The sequence below is a fragment of the Sabethes cyaneus genome, chromosome 3 (assembly GCF_943734655.1).
Source record: "Sabethes cyaneus chromosome 3, idSabCyanKW18_F2, whole genome shotgun sequence".
Lineage (NCBI taxonomy): Eukaryota > Metazoa > Arthropoda > Insecta > Diptera > Culicidae > Sabethes > Sabethes cyaneus.
Genome location: NC_071355.1, coordinates 51124813 through 51146502, shown reverse-complemented (window position 1 = coordinate 51146502; position 21690 = coordinate 51124813). Strand labels below are relative to the sequence as shown.

Sequence of the window (21690 nt, the reverse complement as noted above, 5' to 3'; positions counted from 1 at the left end):
GTCTCCTTTCTTAGGGACTGTGACCAATATGCCCTGCATCCAGTCCAACGGAAAAGTTGCGGTTTCCCATATATTGCTAAAAAGCTGATGCATCATCTGGGCTGACAAAGATGGGTCAGCTTTGAGCATTTCGGCTGAAATACAGTCTATCCCTGGCGCTCTATTGGATTTCATACTCTTGATGGTTGTTACAATTTCATCCAGCGATGGTGCCTCAGAGTTGACGCGATTAAGGGGCGACTAAAAATTTTAAAAAATTCATTATTTTTTTATTTCAGATTTTGATTCTGCAGTCTTTTCCGTTTATTTTGATACTAAGTTTGGTGTGATCCGACCACGGGAAGTGGCCGAAAAACGATCACACACACCTTTTTCTCAGAAACTACACAATGTATTGGAACAAACTTTTTTTTTATTTTGTTGGCAGGAGCTTGGCAAAGACTTATAACTTTTTAGTTTTGTAAACGAAATACAGCTTAATATTTTTTGAAACGATGGTTCTACAATTGATGAAGGGACGGTAGGGGAAAGAAATGGGCTTTTTTTGGCGAACCAAGCTATAATCTGAGATTATAACCGGATTCGTTGGAACCCACAACTCCCGCCAGGGCATGTGGGCATGTGGACCACAAGTGGCTCTCTTGTCCCGCCTACAATCACGTTTAACAGCCCTCTCCAGTTCGGCGTATCGTTGACGGGCAGCTGTCTTAGCCGATCTGGTTCGCGCTCGCTCAATGCCGGCCTTCACCTCTCTCCGCTCGTCGATCTTCCTCCAAGTTTCATCCGAAATCTACTCCTCTCGCCCACTGCGCGCTTTGCCGAGGGTTTGGTCACTGATCGTGATAAAGGCGTTCTTGATGCCGGGCCATTGCTCTTCGACGGTTCCACCAGGTAGCAACTCCGAGACTCGGGATTCAAGTTGTTCGACAAAGGCCTCACCTCAGAATTCTCCAATCGGCGGACGTCGTAACGACACCCGACTTTCTCCTCCCGTCGTTGGACACGTGCGACGCGTAAACGTATTTCAGCGATAACAAGATGATGGCCGGATGCGATATCAGCGCAGCGTTTGTTGCGTACATCAAGAAGGCTCCTTCGCCATTTTCGGCTGATGCAGTTGTGGTCGATTTGGTTTTCTGTTCGGCCATCGCGAGAAACCCACGTAACTTTATGTACTGGTCTATGGAGGAAGAGCGATTCACCAATGACCATGTTGTTATTACCGCAGAATTCTGTAAACAGCTCCCCGTTTTCGTTCATCTCTCCTATAGGCCATGGCGTCCCATAACGCGTTCAAGGTTTGCGTTGTTTGAGCCAATCTTCGCGTTGAAGTCGCCCAAGTGGATTAGGATGGTCCCCATTCGGGAGTCGGTAGACTACGATCAACAAACAAACTTCGTGTCACCTAAAGCCTATAGCACTGACGAACTGACATGACACATTGAAGAAAATCCTTTAAAAACCATCGTCCTACACATTTTGCTTGCACACTAGCACCCTCTGTTATGCATGTCGCGGAGTAGCTTGCATTAGCAGGGTTTTATGCAGTAGGGTTTTTACCACCCGATCGACGTCTCTATATCGAGCTGCAGTGAACGTCAGCGACAGCGTGTCCTGGGCTCAAAATTTGACAGCTGGCTCAAATCAGGCGAAAACATGGTTGCCTGCCGATGGGGTGGTTTTTACATTTGTATGGTTTTATACTGAAAACTCGACAACACTCGCGCGTCGCGGTGTCGCGAGTCTCGTCTGTTTGTCTGTGCTTGTAATTCGGTTCTTTTTGCGCCTGAATTTGTTAATTGAGTCATGATTGCACTCCAACTATTGAATCATGATTTGTTAATTAGGCCGACTGACAGTTGATAGGAATTTCGAAACGATGGAATTTTGACATTCAAGTGCTTTTTAATTGGAAATAGGCCAACTCCACCACTCCACCCAGTAAACCATTTGGTTTGTATATCTCGATTGCAACTGAGATATACGAAATCATATCTGAACGAAAAAGTTATATTTCTCGCCATATAAGAACATATATGTACCAAAGTGGAGGCGATATACGTGCGAAAATTTTGACAATTATTTGTTATTCTATTTTGCGTAGTTTTTATAACACGCAACTAAATACTCCTGAATATATTGTCAATTGCAAGGAAAATTGTACCATCGAAAGTGCGATATCGCTCATAAAAGTGCTATTTTAGCTTAAACCGTTGCGGTCTCTTCGGCGCACTTATTGCTTGGAAGATAACGAAAAAGTGCGCCGAAGATACCGAAACGATTTAATGCAAAATAGCACTTTTATGAGCGATATCGCACTTTCGATGGTACAATTTTCCTTGAAATTGACAATATGATTAAGATATAAGCAAACATTGCAATCATCTATACTGCTTTATAATTCACAGTCATGAATTGTATATGAAGACACGCACGACTGCAAAACAATTTTGTCACCGGAGTGTCAACCCCTCGGATCGAACACACCGAACGCATTCCAGTAGCAACAGCCCTGATCGAGCGAAAGTGGGCTGTATCGAATGCAAGTGACGGTAGGAGAATCGTAAACAAAGGAAAAAAGAAGATTGATCTTTACAACGTGAGACGCGAAATAAAAGTCTGATTAAAATTTCTTTAAAATATCATTAAAAGTCAAAAGTTAATAGTTAAAAGTTTATAGGTTAAAGTTAGTAGATAAAATATTGTTACGGAGGCAATAAACTTACTTTCTAACAGTGAATCTAAGGTAAAGATAAAAACTATAGGTAATTTGTGCTTAAAATTACTGTAAAATTGCTTATACTTAGGATCGTATGTCTACTTATGCCTATGATTAGTACGGAAGAAAGAATAGCTTGCTGATCTAAGTCTATGGTAAGGAAATCTATTCTAAAACGAGTTTAATGCCTAAAGATAAATTTAAATTAAAGGTAAAGCGTATTAACAGTGGGCTCGTACGTCAGCGAATAGAGAGGAAAAAGGACACTAAACGTAAGCAGACCTAGTTAACCTAAAAATTATCAAAAAACTATCTAAAATTTATGTACTACACAGGAATTTAAAACGCTCGTTAAGCTTCGTACGAATAAACGACGTTGCAAATTTGGAAAGGCCAAATCACCCTCTTTGTTACCGTGTTCCGCAAGTAACAAAATTTTTAAATTCGTTTATACGATGTCGAGTTCAACTGGAAATGAAACCACCGCTACCAGTCAAGGTAAGAGCAAAGCTAGTTCTCTTCGAAATGCGGATGCGGCAGAAGTAAACCCCCCCGTTAATTCCGATAGTAATAAAGATACCCGTAACAACCCGAGCGTTAATAAAAAGAAAGGTTCGTCTGTCAAAGACTCTTCAAAGACTCCCCGTAAGAGCCAAACTTCCCTCGCGAATAGCCAAACCTCCCTCGCGGTCGAAAACGTTGGTCAGAATTGTCGGACGTGTAACTCAATGGATAATAGCCGTATGGTACAGTGTGATAGCTGTGATGAATGGCATCATTACAGCTGTGTAGGTGTCGGTCAAGATATCGAAAATGAGCCGTGGTGTTGCGTGAAATGTGCGGAAAAGGCGAAGAAGAAGCGAAAGTCTAAGGTGACGAAGCTTGTGAAAGAGACGAAAGCAAAGGAAACGAGTAACGTACCATCATCATCGAAGAATCGTGAACCGGCAAAACAAAAATCCGCAAAATCCCAGAAGGCGGCTTCAGTGACTTCGGCAGCGTCGAAGAAATCCTCCCGGGAGCACCTGAAACTCCAACTACAGAAACTCGCAGCAGAGCAGACACTGCTTGAAGAGAAGAAAAAACTGATCGAGAAGCAGTTTAGTGTACGCCAGGAGCTAGCAGATCTAGACGACGAAGATGAGTCGGGAGATGATGTAGTGGACGGCAACTCCAAAGTAAAGGAGTGGTTGAGCGATGAACGTGAACAGGGTGAGGAGAATGCTGAAGGTGAAGTAAGCGATGAGTACGTCGATGAAGATACTGACGATGATTCTACGGACGATGATGAGTGCGATGCGTGTGATTTCGTTCCCCAAAATCGATCCACGCCGAGGGCTATAAACGCTAGTCAGCAAAGAGGAACGAGCAGCAATCCGTTAAACGGTAGCCTGACGCGAAATCAACTCGCTGCTCGCCAGGTCGTCGCAAAGGATTTACCCATGTTTACAGGTCATCCTGAGGAGTGGCCAATGTTTTTTTCCACCTTCGAAAGCACAACGCGTATGTGCGGGTATACGGACGACGAGAACATGCTTCGTTTGAGAAACTGCCTGAAGGGAGACGCGCTTGCTACAGTGCGTAGTTTTCTGCTACATCCGTCAACAGTGCGTAGGGCGATAGATGCACTTAAGTTGCGATTTGGACAGCCGCAGTTCATTATACAGTCATTGAAGGACAAAGTCTTAGCTATGCCACCACTTAGAGCCGACTCGATGAATAAGTTGATCGATTTTGCGCTGGCAGTGCAGAATCTTGCTGTTACGATCGACGCATGCGGGAGGAAGGAATACCTGCGAGACGTTTCGTTACTGGGCGACATAGTTGGGAAGCTTCCCGCTTCGATGAAGCTAGAATGGGCGAGACACACCAGGTGTTTGCGGAGGGTTAATCTGGTGGCCTTCAGTGAGTGGATCTATGCCATAGCGGAAGATGCCTCCCTAGTTTCTGAGCCGCGTAGACAACAGGAGCCTGACCAGAACCAGGAGCCCCGCAAGAAGTCGAAGGCCTTTGTAAACACACACGCTGAGCAGTCTTCTAGCAAAGGGCAAGCATCGAGCGTATCTACGACGACTGGAGCCAGGAAAGCAAACCAAAACAGCTGCATTGCTTGCAAAGGAGCTTGCGTGTCACTCGCGAAATGTAAACGCTTCTTGGAACTCTCTTACGATGGACGGTGGGCGACAATACGCGAGGCAAGAGCGTGTCGCAAGTGCCTGAAACAGCACAAAGGTGGATGCGAATCGAGGGATTGTAAGGTAAATGGCTGCACCTTCAAGCACCATCCCTTATTGCATAAGGAACTGAGCGTCAACCCATTGCACGACGAACAAGCTTGCAATGCACACTTGTCTGGGTCGAGTACAACCCTATTCCGTTACGTGCCCATTGTAGCGTATGGGAACGGAGTAATGATGCACTGCTACGCCTTCCTGGATGATGGATCCTCTCTGACGCTGATGGACCAGGAACTGGCAGATGAATTAAACCTTACGGGAGAGCCCCGGCCACTGTGCCTCAAGTGGACTGGAGGCACGCACCGTTCAGAACCTGAATCCCGTAGTGTTAATATAGACGTCTCTGGGCTAAAGGGAAAGCGGTTTCATCTCGAGGATGTCCGCACTGTTAAAGAACTGCAGTTACCGCCTCAAACACTAGACGTGAAACAGCTACAAGCTGAAAACCGCTACTTAGAAGGTGTTCCGGTTGAACCCTATTGTAATGTTCGACCACGTATCCTAATCGGAGTAAGGCACGCAAGCGCGACGCTCGTGAGGAAAAGCCGGGAAGGAAAACCGGGTCAACCAATCGCAATTAAAACCAACCTGGGTTGGACGATCTACGGTGGCTTTCCGACGGACAAGCCAATGAATATGGTACACTATACGTGCCACGTTTGCAGCTGTGAGCACGGGGAGAAGGAAAATGACGACGGATTCGTAGAACGCGCTATGAAAGAGTATTTCTCTCTTGAGAATTTGGGTGTAACGCCGCGTTCTAGGCAGCTCCGTTCTAAGGATGATGAGCGGGCCATAGAGCTTCTACACGAGTTGACCGATCATGCAAATGGGAGGTTTGAAACAGGTTTGCTGTGGCGTTATAACGACGTGCGGATGCCGGATAGTAAGCCCATGGCTTTAAAACGGTTTCATAGCCTTGAACGGCGGATGGAAAAAAGCCCGGAGCTCGCACGGATGCTGAAGGAGAAGTTTGCGGATTACGTAGCGAAGGACTACGCTCGCAAACTGACCGAAGAGGAGCTGATGGAGGACCACGAACGTGTCTGGTATTTACCAGTCTTCCCAGTTACCAACCCTAATAAACCCGGAAAACTGAGACTCGTCTGGGACGCAGCCGCAAAAACGAATGGAGTTTCGCTGAATTCCTGTCTCCTCGCTGGGCCTGATCTGCTCACGCCGCTGGTTACCGTCCTCTACAAGTTTCGCGAGTTCCGTTTCGCAATATGTGGTGACATTCGCGAAATGTTTCACCAAGTTGGCATACGTAGCGAGGATCAGCACAGTCAACGGTTCTTGTGGCGGGATACCGAGAAGAGCGAACCCAATGTTTACGTCATGCAGGTGATGACATTTGGAGCATGCTGTTCTCCAGCGAGCGCGCAGTTCATAAAGAACAAAAACGCCGAAAGGTTCAGCAAACAGCACCCGGCAGCTACTAAGGCAATTGTACATTGTACTTACGTCGACGACATGTTGTGCAGTACAGAAACAGAGCAGGATGCGATCGAGTTAGCAAAAGCAGTCTGGTACGTGCACAACCAAGGTGGGTTCGAAATTCGAAATTGGATGTCCAACTCCGTCGCCGTTCTGTCGGCACTTTGCAGTAACTCGGGAGAGGAGAAAAGCCTTGATCTATCGTCTGATCTAGCAACAGAGAAGGTACTGGGCATGTGGTGGTGCACCAAAACAGATTGCTTCACCTACAAGATCAACTGGGATAGACTGGGAAGAGACCTGCTGGAGGGTGCCCGCTGTCCTACGAAGCGAGAAGTGCTCCGCATCATGATGACCATCTACGATCCACTAGGTTTGATTGCCCACTATCTCATGTATCTCAAAGTACTGATGCAGGAGATCTGGCGAACGGGTGCAGGTTGGGATGACAACGTCGATCAACAATGCTACGAAAAGTGGCAAACGTGGCTGAAATTCCTTCCAGAGATCGAACACTTGAAGATCCCACGCTGCTACAGACTTCAAACGAGGATTACATCTCAGATGGAGGTACAGTTGCATACCTTCGTGGATGCAAGCGAAAATGGTATGGCGGCGGTAGTATATCTTCGGTTCGTAGAAAACGGTGCGGTCGAATGTTCACTCGTGGCAGCGAAGAGCCGTGTAGCCCCCCTCAAATATTTAACCATTCCTCGATTGGAGCTTGAAGCAGCACGCATTGGTGCTAGACTATCCGTTTCTGTTCTTCAAGGATTATCCATAGAGATCTCAAAGCGTTTCTATTGGTCAGACTCCAGAAATGTACTCTCCTGGATACGGGCTGATCACCGCAAGTACAGCGCATTCGTGGCAGCAAGGGTCAGCGATATTCTGGACCTGACAAACGTTATCGAATGGAGGTGGGTTCCAACGAGGTGGAATGTCGCGGACGAGGGTACGAAATGGCACTGTCGTCCATCGCTAACGGGTAACAGCAGGTGGTTCAAGGGACCTGAATTTCTTTGGCAAGGAGAAGAAGAGTGGCCGGTAATACCAGGTAAAATAGCAGAACCTACAGAGGAGCTGCGTGCACATGTCAACGTGCACATTGAAACGACAAGCGAGGCAATACCTGCGACTAACTTCTGTACTTGGAGGAGATTAGTTCGAGCGACCGTATACGTATTCCGGTTTATTAAAAACGCACGCCCGAAGAAGTTCGCCAAGATCAGTGGATGCCTCACTAGTGACGAAATCCGCCAGGCAGAAGAATTTCATCTTCGCATCGCGCAGCAGGATAAGTACTCAGAAGAATTGTCAATCTTACGCAGGAAGGACAACACGACATTTCCTAAACGAAGTCCGCTTTACAAACTGAGTCCGTATCTCGACGAACGTCAACTGCTTCGTATGCACGGTAGAACGGGAATGTGTAAATTTTTAACTCCAGATACTGCCAACCCAATCATCCTTCCACGTGACCACCCGATTACGCTCCTCATCGTAGAAAGCTATCATCAAAAGTTTCACCATCAAAACCACGAGTCGGTGATTAACGAGGTTCGTCAAAGGTACTGCATCAGCCGACTGCGCAGAGTATACACCAAGGTCAGATCCGACTGTCAACGCTGTAAGTTGCGAGTAGCCCGTCCGCGACCCCCCGCGATGGCAAATCTCCCGGTATGTAGGCTTGCAGCGTTCGTTCGTCCTTTCACGCACACCGGTATTGATTATTTTGGTCCCATGGAAGTGGCTATAGGGAGACGGGTTGAGAAACGATGGGGGGTTCTTCTGACTTGCCTTACGATCCGTGCGGTTTACATAGATATAGCTAGCTCACTGTCAACAAGCTCATGCGTAATGGCGATACGCAACTTCATGGTGCGACGAGGCACACCGGCTGTTTTCTACAGCGACAGAGGAACCAACTTCGTTGGCTCCGAGCGAGAATTGAAGCAGGCATTGCTGGCCCTAGATCAGCACGAGATGGCGCAGGAGCTCGTGTCTTCGACTACTACCTGGCGTTTCAATCCACCGGCGTCTCCCCATATGGGAGGAAGTTGGGAACGGCTTATTCAATCTGTCAAACGTACCTTGTCAGAGTTTCGGTTGTCGCGTCGAACGACAGAGGAAGAGTTGAGGAACGCGTTGATTGAGGTTGAAGGCATTCTAAATGCAAGACCGCTGACTCACGTGCCCATAGAGGATGAGGCAGCCCCCGTCCTAACGCCTAATCACTGGTTGCTGGGATCGTCTGACGGTTTCAAACCCTGGACCGAGTTGGACGATAATTCAACTTTCTTGAGTCGTGGCTGGCATCTCTCTCAGCAAATGGCCAACTACTTCTGGAAGAGGTGGGTGCGAGAGTATCTGCCGGAAATCACCCGGCGATCCAAGTGGCATGAGAAGGTTCCGCCAATTAGGAGGAACGATATCGTGCTGATAGTGGATCCAGGTCTACCAAGGAACTGCTGGCCGAAAGGGCGCGTCATTGGAACGATAAACCGAGACGGACAAGTACGCACGGTTACAATCCAAACTTCGAAAGGCGTGTACGAGAGACCAGCGGTTAAGGTTGCGGTGCTTGATGTCAGAGGAAAGCAGGAGTTAGCAGACTCAGAGGCGGAGTCAGCAAACTGGGGGGGAGTGTCACCGGAGTGTCAACCCCTCGGATCGAACACACCGAACGCATTCCAGTAGCAACAGCCCTGATCGAGCGAAAGTGGGCTGTATCGAATGCAAGTGACGGTAGGAGAATCGTAAACAAAGGAAAAAAGAAGATTGATCTTTACAACGTGAGACGCGAAATAAAAGTCTGATTAAAATTTCTTTAAAATATCATTAAAAGTCAAAAGTTAATAGTTAAAAGTTTATAGGTTAAAGTTAGTAGATAAAATATTGTTACGGAGGCAATAAACTTACTTTCTAACAGTGAATCTAAGGTAAAGATAAAAACTATAGGTAATTTGTGCTTAAAATTACTGTAAAATTGCTTATACTTAGGATCGTATGTCTACTTATGCCTATGATTAGTACGGAAGAAAGAATAGCTTGCTGATCTAAGTCTATGGTAAGGAAATCTATTCTAAAACGAGTTTAATGCCTAAAGATAAATTTAAATTAAAGGTAAAGCGTATTAACAGTGGGCTCGTACGTCAGCGAATAGAGAGGAAAAAGGACACTAAACGTAAGCAGACCTAGTTAACCTAAAAATTATCAAAAAACTATCTAAAATTTATGTACTACACAGGAATTTAAAACGCTCGTTAAGCTTCGTACGAATAAACGACGTTGCAAATTTGGAAAGGCCAAATCACCCTCTTTGTTACCGTGTTCCGCAAGTAACAAATTTATTGTTCACTTCGATTTGACATACTCTAACCATTATACAATTCCAATGTGAAATTGACATGAAAACGATTTAATGTGAACTTTCTATTACGATTTTGTGTTATCTGGGCAGTGAACATCGAACTAACGAACCGCCCAATTAAAGAACTCTCAATTAGCGAATCATTGTTGTATTAAATATTCTGCTTTGCAGCTATAGCTGGATTAATCCAGATTATTTTCTCTAATGCCAATGTATATGACAAAACAAAACAGCAACATTGCAGTTGTCACTCTTTCTCTTTCTCACTCACAGCAATCGCATTGTCGCACTTTTTGTGCCAATCGCACTTTTAGACTGCGGTGTCCAGAGGCTGAGAACCATTTCGCGAAATTTTTAACTTTTTAGTTAAAATTTGACAGTTTGATGGTTATTTCTCCTCGAGTGGTTAGTTAAAATCAGTTCAGAATGCGAACCATTTCATATTTGACGTATTGATAGTTTTTTTTGTTCAATGAGAGCCTATAAGGTGAGGATGAAAATATTGTTTATTCTGTTCGAGTTAAAATTGGATGAATTTTTGACGTTGATTTGCTTTTATTTGATAGATAAAATTCATCTCATTTCAACCCGGGTTGTTTGAACAAATTTATTTTGTGATAAGCATCCATACCAATGCAAAAAAATTCCAACGACAAATCAGTGAAACACGTCGAAGCTCTCTTCCTCACCTGTGCATATCTCATTGGCTCTGAAGCGAACCATCGAACTGTCAAAACCTTGGTCAAAACTAACCATGCTCCCGAGCAGGGTTATTTTCGAAAAACCATCAAACTGTCAAATTTTAACCAAAAAGTTAAAAATTTCGCGAAATGGTTCACAGCCTAAGGTGCAAAATGCGGGCTATCAATCAAATCAAAAATTTTCACAGTGCATCAACTCATTTCTGCCAACTGTTTAGAAATTCTCAGCATGCTAATGTCAAATGGGATCATTGTTGACAGCTTATGTCAAAGCGGCCAAGTTTCTCTCCTTTTTGATTGTCCCTTCCACATTGAACGAACAGCCTCGTGTCGTGTTCTGATCAAAAGTAAGAAATTTTTTAAGTTATTCTAGAAAAAACAATACTTATTATCTGTTGATGTGTTCAAATAATTGATTTGTTTATTGGAATAGTATCAATTTTGAGCTTTACCGCCGTAATACACGACATTCAGTAATAAAAGATTTGTTTACAAGTGGGCTGAACTTTTCCGCATAAGTTTGCCTTATTAGATTATTTACAGGATAAAATGGTTTATTAAGTATAGTTTGCAAAAAAAGTGTAAATTTGAAAATCGTATTGCAGTGTCTTTAAATATTTTTCCAAATAAAAAACATTCTTGGTTCAAATTCTAACCTCACTTTCTCTGTTGCTTCCCACAGAAGATGGCTCTTCGACCAGCATACAAACCTAAGATTGTCAAGAAGCGAACGAAGAAGTTCATTCGCCACCAGTCGGACCGCTATGATAAACTTGCAGTAAGTAAATATCAAACAGAAAATAAGTAACTCAATGACTAACCGTGTTTCATTTTTCTAGCCAAACTGGCGCAAGCCGAAAGGTATTGACAATCGAGTGCGTCGTCGCTTCAAGGGTCAATATCTGATGCCAAACATCGGTTATGGATCGAACAAACGCACCCGTCATATGCTGCCGAATGGGTTCAAGAAATTCCTGGTTCACAACGTGCGCGAGTTGGAAGTGTTGCTGATGCAGAACCGTGTTTACAGTGCCGAAATTGCGCACGGCGTGTCGTCCAAGAAGCGTAAACTGATCGTCGAACGTGCGAAGCAGCTGGCCATTGCCGTGACGAATCCGAACGGCAGACTGCGGGCACAGGAAATTGAGTAAGCGTGACTGGATGAAGGAGTTAAATGCATACGCCAGAGCTTGTATGAAAATCATCTTTAAATAAAAAATTAAGTTCTAGTTCCAAATGTTTTGAAATTTATGAAGAACATCACATTGCGTCGTTTGTGGGTTTTGAAAACATAAGTTAAGTTTATACATCTTAGCGTGAATCAATCTATACTTCGCCCTTAAATTCAAATTTTTTTTGTGATGATGACAAAACAATGGGATGCATTCACTTTTAACCTCCACTTTTAATCTTTAACCTGTTAACGCTCCATACGATTTGAAAAATTTATGTAAAAATGATGGTTGCAAATTGCATCGACCCTAGAATATACACCCACAGTTTTGAATAGGTTCATTTCGCGGATTCGACCAAATTAGCTGTAATACTCCTTAGGCAGGGCATGATCAGTAACTATGCATTTAATTTTGCTATTTTTTCCATTTACACCCTTATTAGTGAGTCCATCGAATCATACTTTCGATGGAATTTTCAAGTTGGCGATTTCAGTAAAAAAACATTCTATAGTATCGCAAATCGTTAGAAATAGAGTTTTGCAACGGTTTTAAGCTTTCTATACGAACGGCTATCTGGTATAATATACTTATAGAATGTATCAAAACTATGAAATGTTCTTCATCAGAAAATCACGGAATGTTTCACCCTCATTCCGCACTCCGACGGATCTTAATTTCGTTCGACTTACTTCGAACAAGTTGTTTCGCCTATTTGATTTTGCTAGTGGAATGGAGAATACTATCCACTTTGGTTCGATAAACCGATCTGTCGTTTAGAATAAGCCTAATTACTGTAAGCAAAGGCATAGGTTTACTTATTTACCAAAAAAAGACAATTTTTAGTTGGGCGAAGATTTTATAAAATAAAGTTATGTTATTAGTTTACACACTAACAAGTAGCGTAAATGACTAACTGCAAGCTAATCCTAAGAAGTCGTCCATCAGAGTTCCAATAGCAAACTAAAAAGCAAGAAAAAAACGATGAGGGAAATATTATATTACTGTTAAAAATTAACAACTTACAATACCAGTGGCATCCACCCGCGTACCGACAATCTTCAGTCGAATTTTATCCTCCAGCGCAATAACGACGTCTTCTTCTTTCGACTTGTAACAGGGCGGATTGCCGTTCGGGCAGAATTGCATGTCGGCCGGAATGGAGTGATGGGAGATGAAACAGGACAGGGGTCCGATTTCGGCAAACATTCCTACCTTGTTGACCTGTGTAACTACCGCATCCAGCACTTCACCCTTGAAGGGACGGAATACGATAGCCTTGTACTTGACCGGGTAAACCACGAAGCCCTGGCCTGGCTGGATGACACCGGAACCAATGTCGTCGATCGTGGTGACCGCTATCACGAAACCGTACTTTCCGGTGCATGTCCCTTCGACTTCTGTGTACAGTTTTTGCTTGACCGTTTCGATAAGCTGTGGACCGAAGTATCTTGGATGCAGCAGGATTTCGTGCTCCAAAGATATCTAAACACCAAAACAGAGAATTTAACAGGAATAAGCATTTGTTTGTTTAGAGGGTATTAATACTCACATGATAAAACATTGTTGTTTTTAATTATAATTGATTAGGTACAAACTGTTAATAGTACAACCCGGCAGCGTTATTTACTTATATGCTGTTGATGTTAACCGTGGCGTTCGCGTTGAAGAAGGTGGAACTACTAATGAGGTATCAAAAGGTGTGGAAGAATACAACACTGTCAGCTGTCACTGGCGGCGTCGCTGAACTAGCCTCTAGTACTACAGAGTAAAGTTTACTACCAACAGGGTTGCCACAATCACAGATTATTAAAGTAAGTGAGATGAGGGAGTTGATGACGGAATTTTTAAGTAAATAAATTGTCATTGCCTCACCTTTATATCGCTCCTTGTTTGACAAGTTTATTTTCAATTTATTATTGCGACATTTGCCTCTATTCAGACTACCCCGATTTAAACGATTACAGTCGAGTTTCGCACACGATTTCGCACAAGGAATATGAAGTAAAAAAGATGTGCAAGAAGGAAAAAGAAGTCAAACTCATAAGTTGATTATTGTTGTTGCACTGCAGTTGAAAACTCTAATAATCGACGTGGGACATTCGGTTTTATTCTTTTTCTGCGTGTCGCAACTACGTCGCGCGTGGTGCGCTGTGTTCGCACACTGAAGCGCTATACAGCGCACCACCTACGACGTAGTTCCGACACACATAACAAGAATAAAACCGAAAGTCGCACGTCGATTATTACGGTTTTCAACTGCAGCAACAATAAACTAAACGCCACTCTACTGCCAGATTAACAGTGCAAAATGCGGTACACTCAACCCCCGCTAATATGAAAAACAGCTCGTTCAGATTGGGCGAGTTCATTTTTAATCTGAATATTTGGTAACTCTATTCATTTTCACATACGCGCAAGACGCGCACCCTATAAACTTATTGTTTTGATTTGACGAAAACAAACGTTTTGAAAACATTTCAAACATGTGCGAATTCTAAAGGTTCGGTTTGTAGAAGACGAAATTGGCTCGGGAGTTTCGACTAAAATGGTCTATTTTGAGTGCTGGAGAGAGGTAGGTTGCGTATGAGCTGTATTGCCAAAGCTCTGGAGCAAGAGGAAACGCATTAAGATTTTTTGCTTTTTTTTTAATTTACCGGTCAACTTTAACGTCAATTGTGTATGACGCTTGGTCGGTTTTTAATGTGAACGCATTCATACCACCGGGGTACAGATTAAAAATGTTCAGATTAAAGAAGGTCATACCAACGGGGGTACACGGTATTCCCGGATAAAATAAGCATAGCACGAAGGTAAAAATTATGGTAACAGTAGAATACAAAATACAGTAAAAACAATAAAACTTATCGTCATAAACGATAAACAAACCATCAAACTAATCTTTTAAGCGAAAAAATAAAATATTAAAAAAGCAGTAATTTTGGATTGTATAACAATTCCCCGAAAACCATTTCCCCGAAACCCGTCTCCCCGAAAGATATTTCCCCGAATGTATCAATTCCCCGAAAACTCTTTTCCCGAAAGATATTTCCCCGAATGTAATAATTCCCCGAAATATATTTCCCCGAATGTACTAATTTCCCGAAAGATATTTCCCCGAATGTACTAATTCCCCGAAAAATATTTCCCCGAATGTACCAATTCCCCGAAAAACATTTTCCCGAAGGTATCATTTCCCCGCAAACCTGATTTCCACGAGTAAAATTCATGTTACATTGCATTGCAAACCTGTTGTCAAGTGTATGTCTGGTCTTACCCAAAAATTTTTTCCCAGTATCTTCAAAGTAGAAATATATGTAAGATTATACGACATACGGGGAAATATTTTCCCCGAATGAAGTTTTTCTGAAAAATACTTTTCCGAATGTAGGTACTAGATTCCCAAAATACAGTTTATAAAAACCAATTTCTCGAATGCCGCTTCTTCGGAAAGCATGTTTTTAAAAATAAGCCATTACTTCCCCTGCACAGCATTATAGAATAGGTAAAGCAGTTTTATGCTGCAAATCTGATAAGTTTAAAATTTAAAAACTGGGGTTGAGTACCACAGAAGGCTGCAAATCAAAAAGTAGAAAAACACATAAAGCTGAAACAATTGAAACGTCAATGAATTTTGACGGAACATGTCACATACTATTTAACACCTCAAAACAAAACCAGTTTTCACATATTCTTGCTGATAAAATAACTTCTGCTCGTGCGGAATCAACTGAAAATTAGTTACTACGACTGGGTATGCGGAAATTTACAAATTTGTGCGTGCGAAAGTCTGCTACATCCAACGGTGGATTGGCTATCATTTTTCTTGGTGAATAGATGGATCAATCTTCGTGAACAGACGCAGAACTTTGACCTTCTTAGGTCCCTTGGTATGATTTCCAACGTAAAAATCGTTTTCGGATCATGTAGGTAAGGTCAGTGCCGTAGCGTGCGGTTGTCAGACTAGCCACCGCTAAGGGCGCTAGGTCTTAAGGGTGCAAAAAGCAATGCTCCAATAATAATTACAACCCTTTTTTACCATACTTTTACTCGAAACACTGTGTAAAGGTCAATTAAAGGTAATGACATTATATTTCATGAAAAACTGAAACAAAATTAGTCATTATTTGCAAAGATATTCTCGCATTTTGCTATTGTTATTTGATACCGCTCATCAGACGGCGCACATCTTCTTCAATTACGGTCTAGGCCAGCAAAGTCGCTGGTGACTGCTTCTTTCTTTCATCTTCAGTCAGAGAATTTAACTCTTGCAGTAGGGAAATATCGACTGTATGTCAAAACATTCGCAGCCTTCGGTCTACTTAATTGTTGGTTATATGCTGTCCTTACTCGCTATCGCTCGTTCGGACTCAACTAAAGGATAACCCCTACTAGTCGGCAAACCTAGGAAAACACATGCACCTAAATAGAGGTGGTTTCTGCGGGGGGGCTGCCCCCCCGCAGTGGCCGGCGCTTCCGACGGCGGGTCGCCGGCGAACACTCGCGGCCTACGGCCGTCTCGCCCTGAATCATCTAGGAAACGTTTGCTACTAGTACGATAAAATAGTTAGGTGCCACATCTTGTAATAAGCGTAACTCATTGTACTCGTAACAATGATTTTAAAAATATTTCGTTTATCCGAGAAAATAATTTTCGGGGAAAGTCGAAAATGCGGGCAAATGCGGTAATTAGACGATGCGCGAAAAATCCAGAAAAGAGAGATACTTAATAAACTGTAAGATAGCAGATGAAGATGTGGTTGGAAGAAAAGATATTAATAATTATAATAATACCTACTGCAGAATAATTTGGTTTTGTTTCCTGATGTAAGTTAATTCCTTTAAATAAATGAACACTCCATTTATTTTTAACTTTGGGTTACTCGTTGTTAAACATTTTTCTAGATATTGGTTCTTTCTTGCCAATAGCTTTCTGGTAAATAGTACTTTCTGAGAATCAGTTCTCTGGAATTTGATACTTGGAATTGGTTTTCTGGAATTTAGTACTTCCTGAGCATTAGTTTTCTGGAGAATGATTCTTTCTGGGGAATATCCTTCGGTATTTTATTTTCTGGTGTTTAGTTTTCTAGAGAAAGTCGGACAACCATTCGTTGAGTCCGTGAGGTGCCGCAATTGCGTGCGACGCCTAATTGCATACGCTTGGTCTAAAGGTGGCGGTTTCCTAGCGGAAGATACAGAACATTTTCGACAAAAATGTTTGAACGTATTCTCTCAAGCATTCAAACATTGTTGAAGGAAATGTGCATGTTTTGTTCAGAGATATTGTTGACTTTAATACCATTTGCACGGAACTAGTAATGCCTAATACTCTGATCTCTGATGTGCCTAGCTTCAACACTTATATAATTTGTGACCTCGAAATATAAAACGTTACTTTTCGGGGAAATGGTACATTCGGGCAAACGGTTTTCGGGGAAGTAGTATATTCGGGGAAATGGTTTTCGGGGAAGTATTATATTCGGGGAAATGGTATTCGGGGAAGTAGTACATTCGGGGAATTGGTTTTCGGGAAAGTGGTACATTCGGGAAAACAGTTCATTCGGGGAAATAGGCTTCGGGAAAATATCCTTCGGGGAACTGGGTTTCGGGGAAACGGTTTTCGGGAAAATGTTGTACAACCGTAATTTTGTGATGAAATATGGCCAATTCTTTCGCATAAAATTAAAAACAATAAAATGAAAAAAAAGAGACTTTTACAATAAATTTACCGTAAGTTTCAATGTCCACAATAAAAACTGTTGTAGATGCATTGTTTATACTACAAAATTTAATGTAAATCTTTTTAACGGGTTGTTTCTATACTACAAAATTTAATGTAATAAATTTTTACAGGATGTTAGGGTAATGTTTTCCGGGTTTCTCCTGTTTTTGTTTTACGGAATTCGTTTGCTTTCGTTATAAATTGTGCTGGTAGCACTGCCTGGTACAATCTAGTACTGAATTGAAACCAAAAGTTTTACAGATGCGAGAAACTATTTTCTATAATTGATTTAAAAAATTTTAGCGTGTGTCTTTGTCATTTTCTGAATTCTGATGGGGGATCCTGTTTACATTTTTTTCATCTGCGTTGCATATGAAAGTTATTAATGTTTCGACTAAACAAGTGCAAAAATCGTTTTTAAACTTGTGGTGCGTAGGTGTAGAGATTTTTTGCAGTGGAAAAGTGAAACATTGATCATTTGAATGGATGTAGCGAAATCTTTGTTCGGTTCTCGCGACCACGAAGGATATGTTGGCAAAGATGAACATATGGTAAGTGAACCGAATGATGACTGGTGCTGTGGACTGATAAAGTCGAATTGCAGAAAAAGCTGGAGACTGCGAATTCTGAGGATGACGGAGAGTTTGTTGAGTTGGGCGAGAGTATACGCATCGCAGATGGCTTGCGGCCAACAGCGGGAGGACCGTTTTCGGCGCTGACCCCGTCAATGTGGCCGCAGGATATATTGGCTAAGCTGGGGCAACCGGATCCAAATGAACCTCCGAATCATCAACCTGATTATCGATTCGATGAGTTTGGTTTTCGAGTGGAAGAAGAAGATGGGCCAGAGCAAAGTTCAAACAAACTGCTTAGTATTCCCTTTATGGAAGATCCGGCACAGAGATTACAATGGGTTGCACATTTGGAGTTTTCACATAACAAGGAAGCCACGGAGCTTACATGGGATAGTGTGGATGTTGTCCTTCCTAGGACGGAAAAGTTGCGCAACATGGTACGATCGGGGATACCGCATTCCCTGAGGCCACAGATGTGGATGCGTCTATCGGGAGCGTTACACAAGAAACTTAAATCGGAAACATCGTATCAGGAGATTGTAAAAGTTTCCTCAAATGATGCTCTCATGACTTCGAAACAAATTGAGAAAGATTTACTGCGAATCATGCCCACCAATGCCTGCTTCAGTTCGCTATCGAGCACCGGAGTTCCTAGGTTGCGTCGAATCCTGCGCGGAATTGCTTGGCTTTTTCCCGATATTGGCTACTGCCAGGGAACGGGCGTAATCGCTGCTTCTTTGCTTTTGCTTTTAGAAGAGGAAGACTCCTTCTGGATGATGGCGACTATCGTGGAAGATCTACTGCCGGCGTCCTACTACTCGTCGACCCTTCTCGGTATTCAGGCTGACCAGCGAGTAATGCAAACGCTGATCGGCAACTATTTAACCGCCGTCGACGACACTTTGAAGAGCCATGACATTGAGCTGTCTTTGATTACGCTTCATTGGTTTTTGACGCTATTCGCAAGTGTTGTTCATATGAAGATTTTACTGCGGTAAGTAAAGATGCTAATGAATACATTCTTCTCATGACGATAGAGAAAAAAGTTATGTGATTATCGAATTTTGATTACAGACAAGATAACACAAAGTTCGCTTGAGTATGTTTGATTAGCAATCAAAATTTAGTATCAATCCATCAATGTCTGCTCATAAATCATCTTCTTTTCAATCAAAATGTGACATCACTTACTCATACTTTAGACAATTTTTGCATGTGCAATAATAATTGACTAAATTTTAAATTTTTCAGAATCTGGGATTGGTTCTTCTACGATGGTTCGATTGTGCTGTTTCAACTGACGCTGGGTTTGCTCAAAATCAAAGAACCTTCACTAAAGAATCTTGAAAATTCGGCCCAAATTTTTAATTCTCTGTCGGATATCCCCGGTGACATAGACGATGTGGAGCATCTGTTTTCCATATCGATGGAAGTGGGAGGTTCCCTTTCGCCGATGGTAATTGAAACGCATCGCCGCCGGCATCTGGCTTATTTGATGGCCGATCAGGGAGCGCTGGTCGGTAACCCCGAGGCTGGTTCAAATTTGCCGAAACAGCATCTGGCGCGCCGACAAGTGAAGAAGTCCAAATCAATGCTGCAAATAATTCTGTTCGGTAACGATAATGGGGAGGACGAGTTGAAAAACAAAAATATTCGTCAGACAGAAATATTGGTCGATTTGCGAGAGGCCATTCTTAAAGTGGCCCGGCACTTTTTGGCTATCGAACCGAAGTTGAGTGCACACATTAAGCTAGTTGCTGATTACAGTATGGATAGCCATGCCAAAGACCACGAAAACTATATCAATGTCTCTAGGACGCGTAGTCGACGAGCAAAAGCCTTGCACGATTTCGAGCGGCACGATGATGATGAGTTGGGTTTTAGGAAGAATGATATCATAACGATCATCAGTCAAAAGGATGAGCACTGCTGGGTCGGCGAATTAAACGGATTGCGTGGTTGGTTTCCGGCAAAATTTGTAGAACTGCTGGACGAGCGCAGCAAGCAGTACAGTTGCGCTGGAGATGATGCAATTTCGGAAACTGTTACGGATTTGGTTCGCGGAACGCTGGCACCCACTATTAAACAGGTAAACTATTTGCTTGTTTTAGATTTAATATTTACTGAAAGCGAATTACTTTGTCAGGTCTTGGAGCACGGTATGAAGCGTCCATCGTTTCTCGGTGGTCCCTGTCATCCGTGGCTGTTCATCGAAGAAGCCGCTACTCGTGAGGTAGAAAAGGACTTCGAGTCCGTTTACTCTCGTTTGGTTCTGTGCAAAACTTACCGCTTGGACGAAGATGGCAAAGTATTGACGCCGGAAGAGTTGCTGTATCGTTGCGTTCAATCGGTAAACCAAAGCCATGATGCAACGCACGCTCAGATGGACGTTAAGCTACGTTCGCTCATCTGTCTCGGTTTGAACGAGCAGGTATTGCACCTGTGGATGGAGGTGCTTTGCAGCTGCTCGGAGATCGTTCAAAAATGGTATCAACCATGGAGTTTTATCTATTCGCCCGGGTGGGTACAGATCAAGTGCGAACTGCGACTGCTATCGCAATTTGCGTTCAATCTCAACCCGGACTGGGAGCTACCAGCAAAACGGGAAGCTGTGCAGAGCCAACCGCTGAAGGATGGCGTGCGTGATATGCTAGTTAAACATCACCTTTTCTCGTGGGATCTTTAGAGAAAAATAGTTAGCTAAACAAAGATCAAAGTTTCAAGTTTATTTTATTGTCAGAAGAGATTTTTTATTATTTATTTATTGTTTGAATGTCTGTGCATGTTTTGTTGTTTATTGCCTGATTTTTTATAGTTTACAGCTATTTGCTTTTAGCGAGCAATTTAAGAGTCTTGGTTGCCGTTATTCAAATCTCAAAAATCAACGGCCAAGCTTAGAAAACAGTGTCGCTTTAATAACTAAGTATTTCCATAATCTTTCAAACAAGTGCAAATTAGTTTTGGATAAAGGATGAGTTGTGTTCTAATATAATTACGTAGAAACTACATAATTTTAATGCAATTGGATAAATATATAAATGTTTCAAAAGTTTTGATCTTGCACGCCTCAAACAAATAATGCAAAATATATTTATTCCGATACTAAATAAAATATCACTAATATATTAACACAAAATCGAAGGCAGATTTTTCTGTTTGTCCGAATATTAATGCTCAAACAAATGATAAAAAAAATCTTATCTATGATTATCTGTCGTAGTCGTCTTCGTTCGGCATAAAGCCGGGGTTGGCTCGTGCTGTTTCAGGTAGTTGTCTCGATTTAATTCGGCCTTGGTTTTGGGCCACTCAAGTCTACACAAACTTACCAAAAACATTCAGTTCGTTCCCACCAACGAACATCTTTAAGCACTGAGCTAGCGGGTGTTAAAACTTTAACTGTGCCCTGCGAGTATGTTGACATGAAAGGGGACACTCATGCGAATGCTAAGCATTAGGGGATTGTCGGCCTTGATCATCTGCTCAAACGGTGATTCCTCTGCAAGGTGGAGCATTGTAGTGAACGGCTGCACTCCACATTGAGAGTGGCTCACAACAGCGTTTGACTCTTAGCTGGCGGCTGAATTAAGAAACTAAAGCCAAAATGGTAGTGTTGGATATCAACAGAATCCACCCCAAGCTTCATCCCTAGCTAAATTCTACGACCCACTAAATTTCTACTAACCGAAAGCAAGCAGTACATGGTCCCGGCAGCTGCAGCAAATAAACATATCCGATTAACATCATCGTAATCATC

General features: G+C 42.7%; 4 protein-coding genes across 5 annotated transcripts; 3 read left to right on the top strand and 1 right to left on the bottom strand.

Annotated features, from left to right (window-relative positions):
• The first annotated feature begins 3174 nt into the window (after nucleotides 1-3174).
• LOC128739579 (uncharacterized) lies at nucleotides 3175-9093 on the top strand. Its single transcript, XM_053835073.1, has one exon. The coding sequence runs from the start codon at nucleotides 3175-3177 to the stop codon at nucleotides 9091-9093; it is 5919 nt and encodes a 1972-aa protein (XP_053691048.1).
• A 1633-nt stretch (nucleotides 9094-10726) lies between these two features.
• On the top strand, nucleotides 10727-11704 carry LOC128744039 (60S ribosomal protein L32). Its single transcript, XM_053840782.1, has 3 exons — nucleotides 10727-10814; nucleotides 11150-11245; nucleotides 11307-11704. The coding sequence occupies exons 2-3, from the start codon at nucleotides 11153-11155 to the stop codon at nucleotides 11616-11618; spliced, it is 405 nt and encodes a 134-aa protein (XP_053696757.1). The 5' UTR covers nucleotides 10727-10814; nucleotides 11150-11152; the 3' UTR covers nucleotides 11619-11704.
• Nucleotides 11705-12487: 783 nt separating this feature from the next.
• LOC128743308 (DNA-directed RNA polymerase II subunit RPB7) lies at nucleotides 12488-13305 on the bottom strand. The gene is made up of 3 exons (XM_053839862.1): nucleotides 13192-13305; nucleotides 12666-13124; nucleotides 12488-12602 (listed from the first exon to the last, which is right to left on the bottom strand). Exons 1-3 carry the CDS (start codon nucleotides 13201-13203, stop codon nucleotides 12552-12554), a joined length of 522 nt encoding a protein of 173 aa, XP_053695837.1. The 5' UTR covers nucleotides 13204-13305; the 3' UTR covers nucleotides 12488-12551.
• Nucleotides 13306-17744: 4439 nt separating this feature from the next.
• Nucleotides 17745-20975, top strand: LOC128742402 (small G protein signaling modulator 3 homolog). Of its 2 annotated transcripts, none has more exons than XM_053838752.1 (4): nucleotides 17745-17912; nucleotides 17972-18930; nucleotides 19188-20025; nucleotides 20083-20975. In XM_053838752.1, the coding sequence occupies exons 1-4, from the start codon at nucleotides 17844-17846 to the stop codon at nucleotides 20620-20622; spliced, it is 2406 nt and encodes an 801-aa protein (XP_053694727.1). In that variant the 5' UTR covers nucleotides 17745-17843; the 3' UTR covers nucleotides 20623-20975. The 2 variants fall into 2 exon arrangements, with proteins under 2 accessions (XP_053694727.1, XP_053694726.1); XM_053838751.1 differs by having other exon boundaries at nucleotides 17966-18930.
• Nucleotides 20976-21690: the final 715 nt, after the last annotated feature.

Excerpts from the sequence above, each read along its gene's own strand:
- LOC128739579 (XM_053835073.1), top strand. The coding sequence starts at position 3,175 with ATGTCGAGTTCAACTGGAAATGAAACCACCGCTACCAGTCAAGGTAAG.
- LOC128742402 (XM_053838751.1), top strand. The coding sequence starts at position 17,844 with ATGGATGTAGCGAAATCTTTGTTCGGTTCTCGCGACCACGAAGGATAT. Across the intron at positions 17,913-17,965 it reads TTGGCAAAGATGAACATATG|AAAAAGCTGGAGACTGCGAA; the intron begins GTAAGTGAACCG and ends GTCGAATTGCAG. Across the intron at positions 18,931-19,187 it reads CATATGAAGATTTTACTGCG|AATCTGGGATTGGTTCTTCT; the intron begins GTAAGTAAAGAT and ends TAAATTTTTCAG.
- LOC128744039 (XM_053840782.1), top strand. The coding sequence starts at position 11,153 with ATGGCTCTTCGACCAGCATACAAACCTAAGATTGTCAAGAAGCGAACG. Across the intron at positions 11,246-11,306 it reads ACCGCTATGATAAACTTGCA|CCAAACTGGCGCAAGCCGAA; the intron begins GTAAGTAAATAT and ends TCATTTTTCTAG.
- LOC128743308 (XM_053839862.1), bottom strand. Across the intron at positions 12,603-12,665 it reads GGGTGGATGCCACTGGTATT|TTTGCTATTGGAACTCTGAT; the intron begins GTAAGTTGTTAA and ends CTTGCTTTTTAG.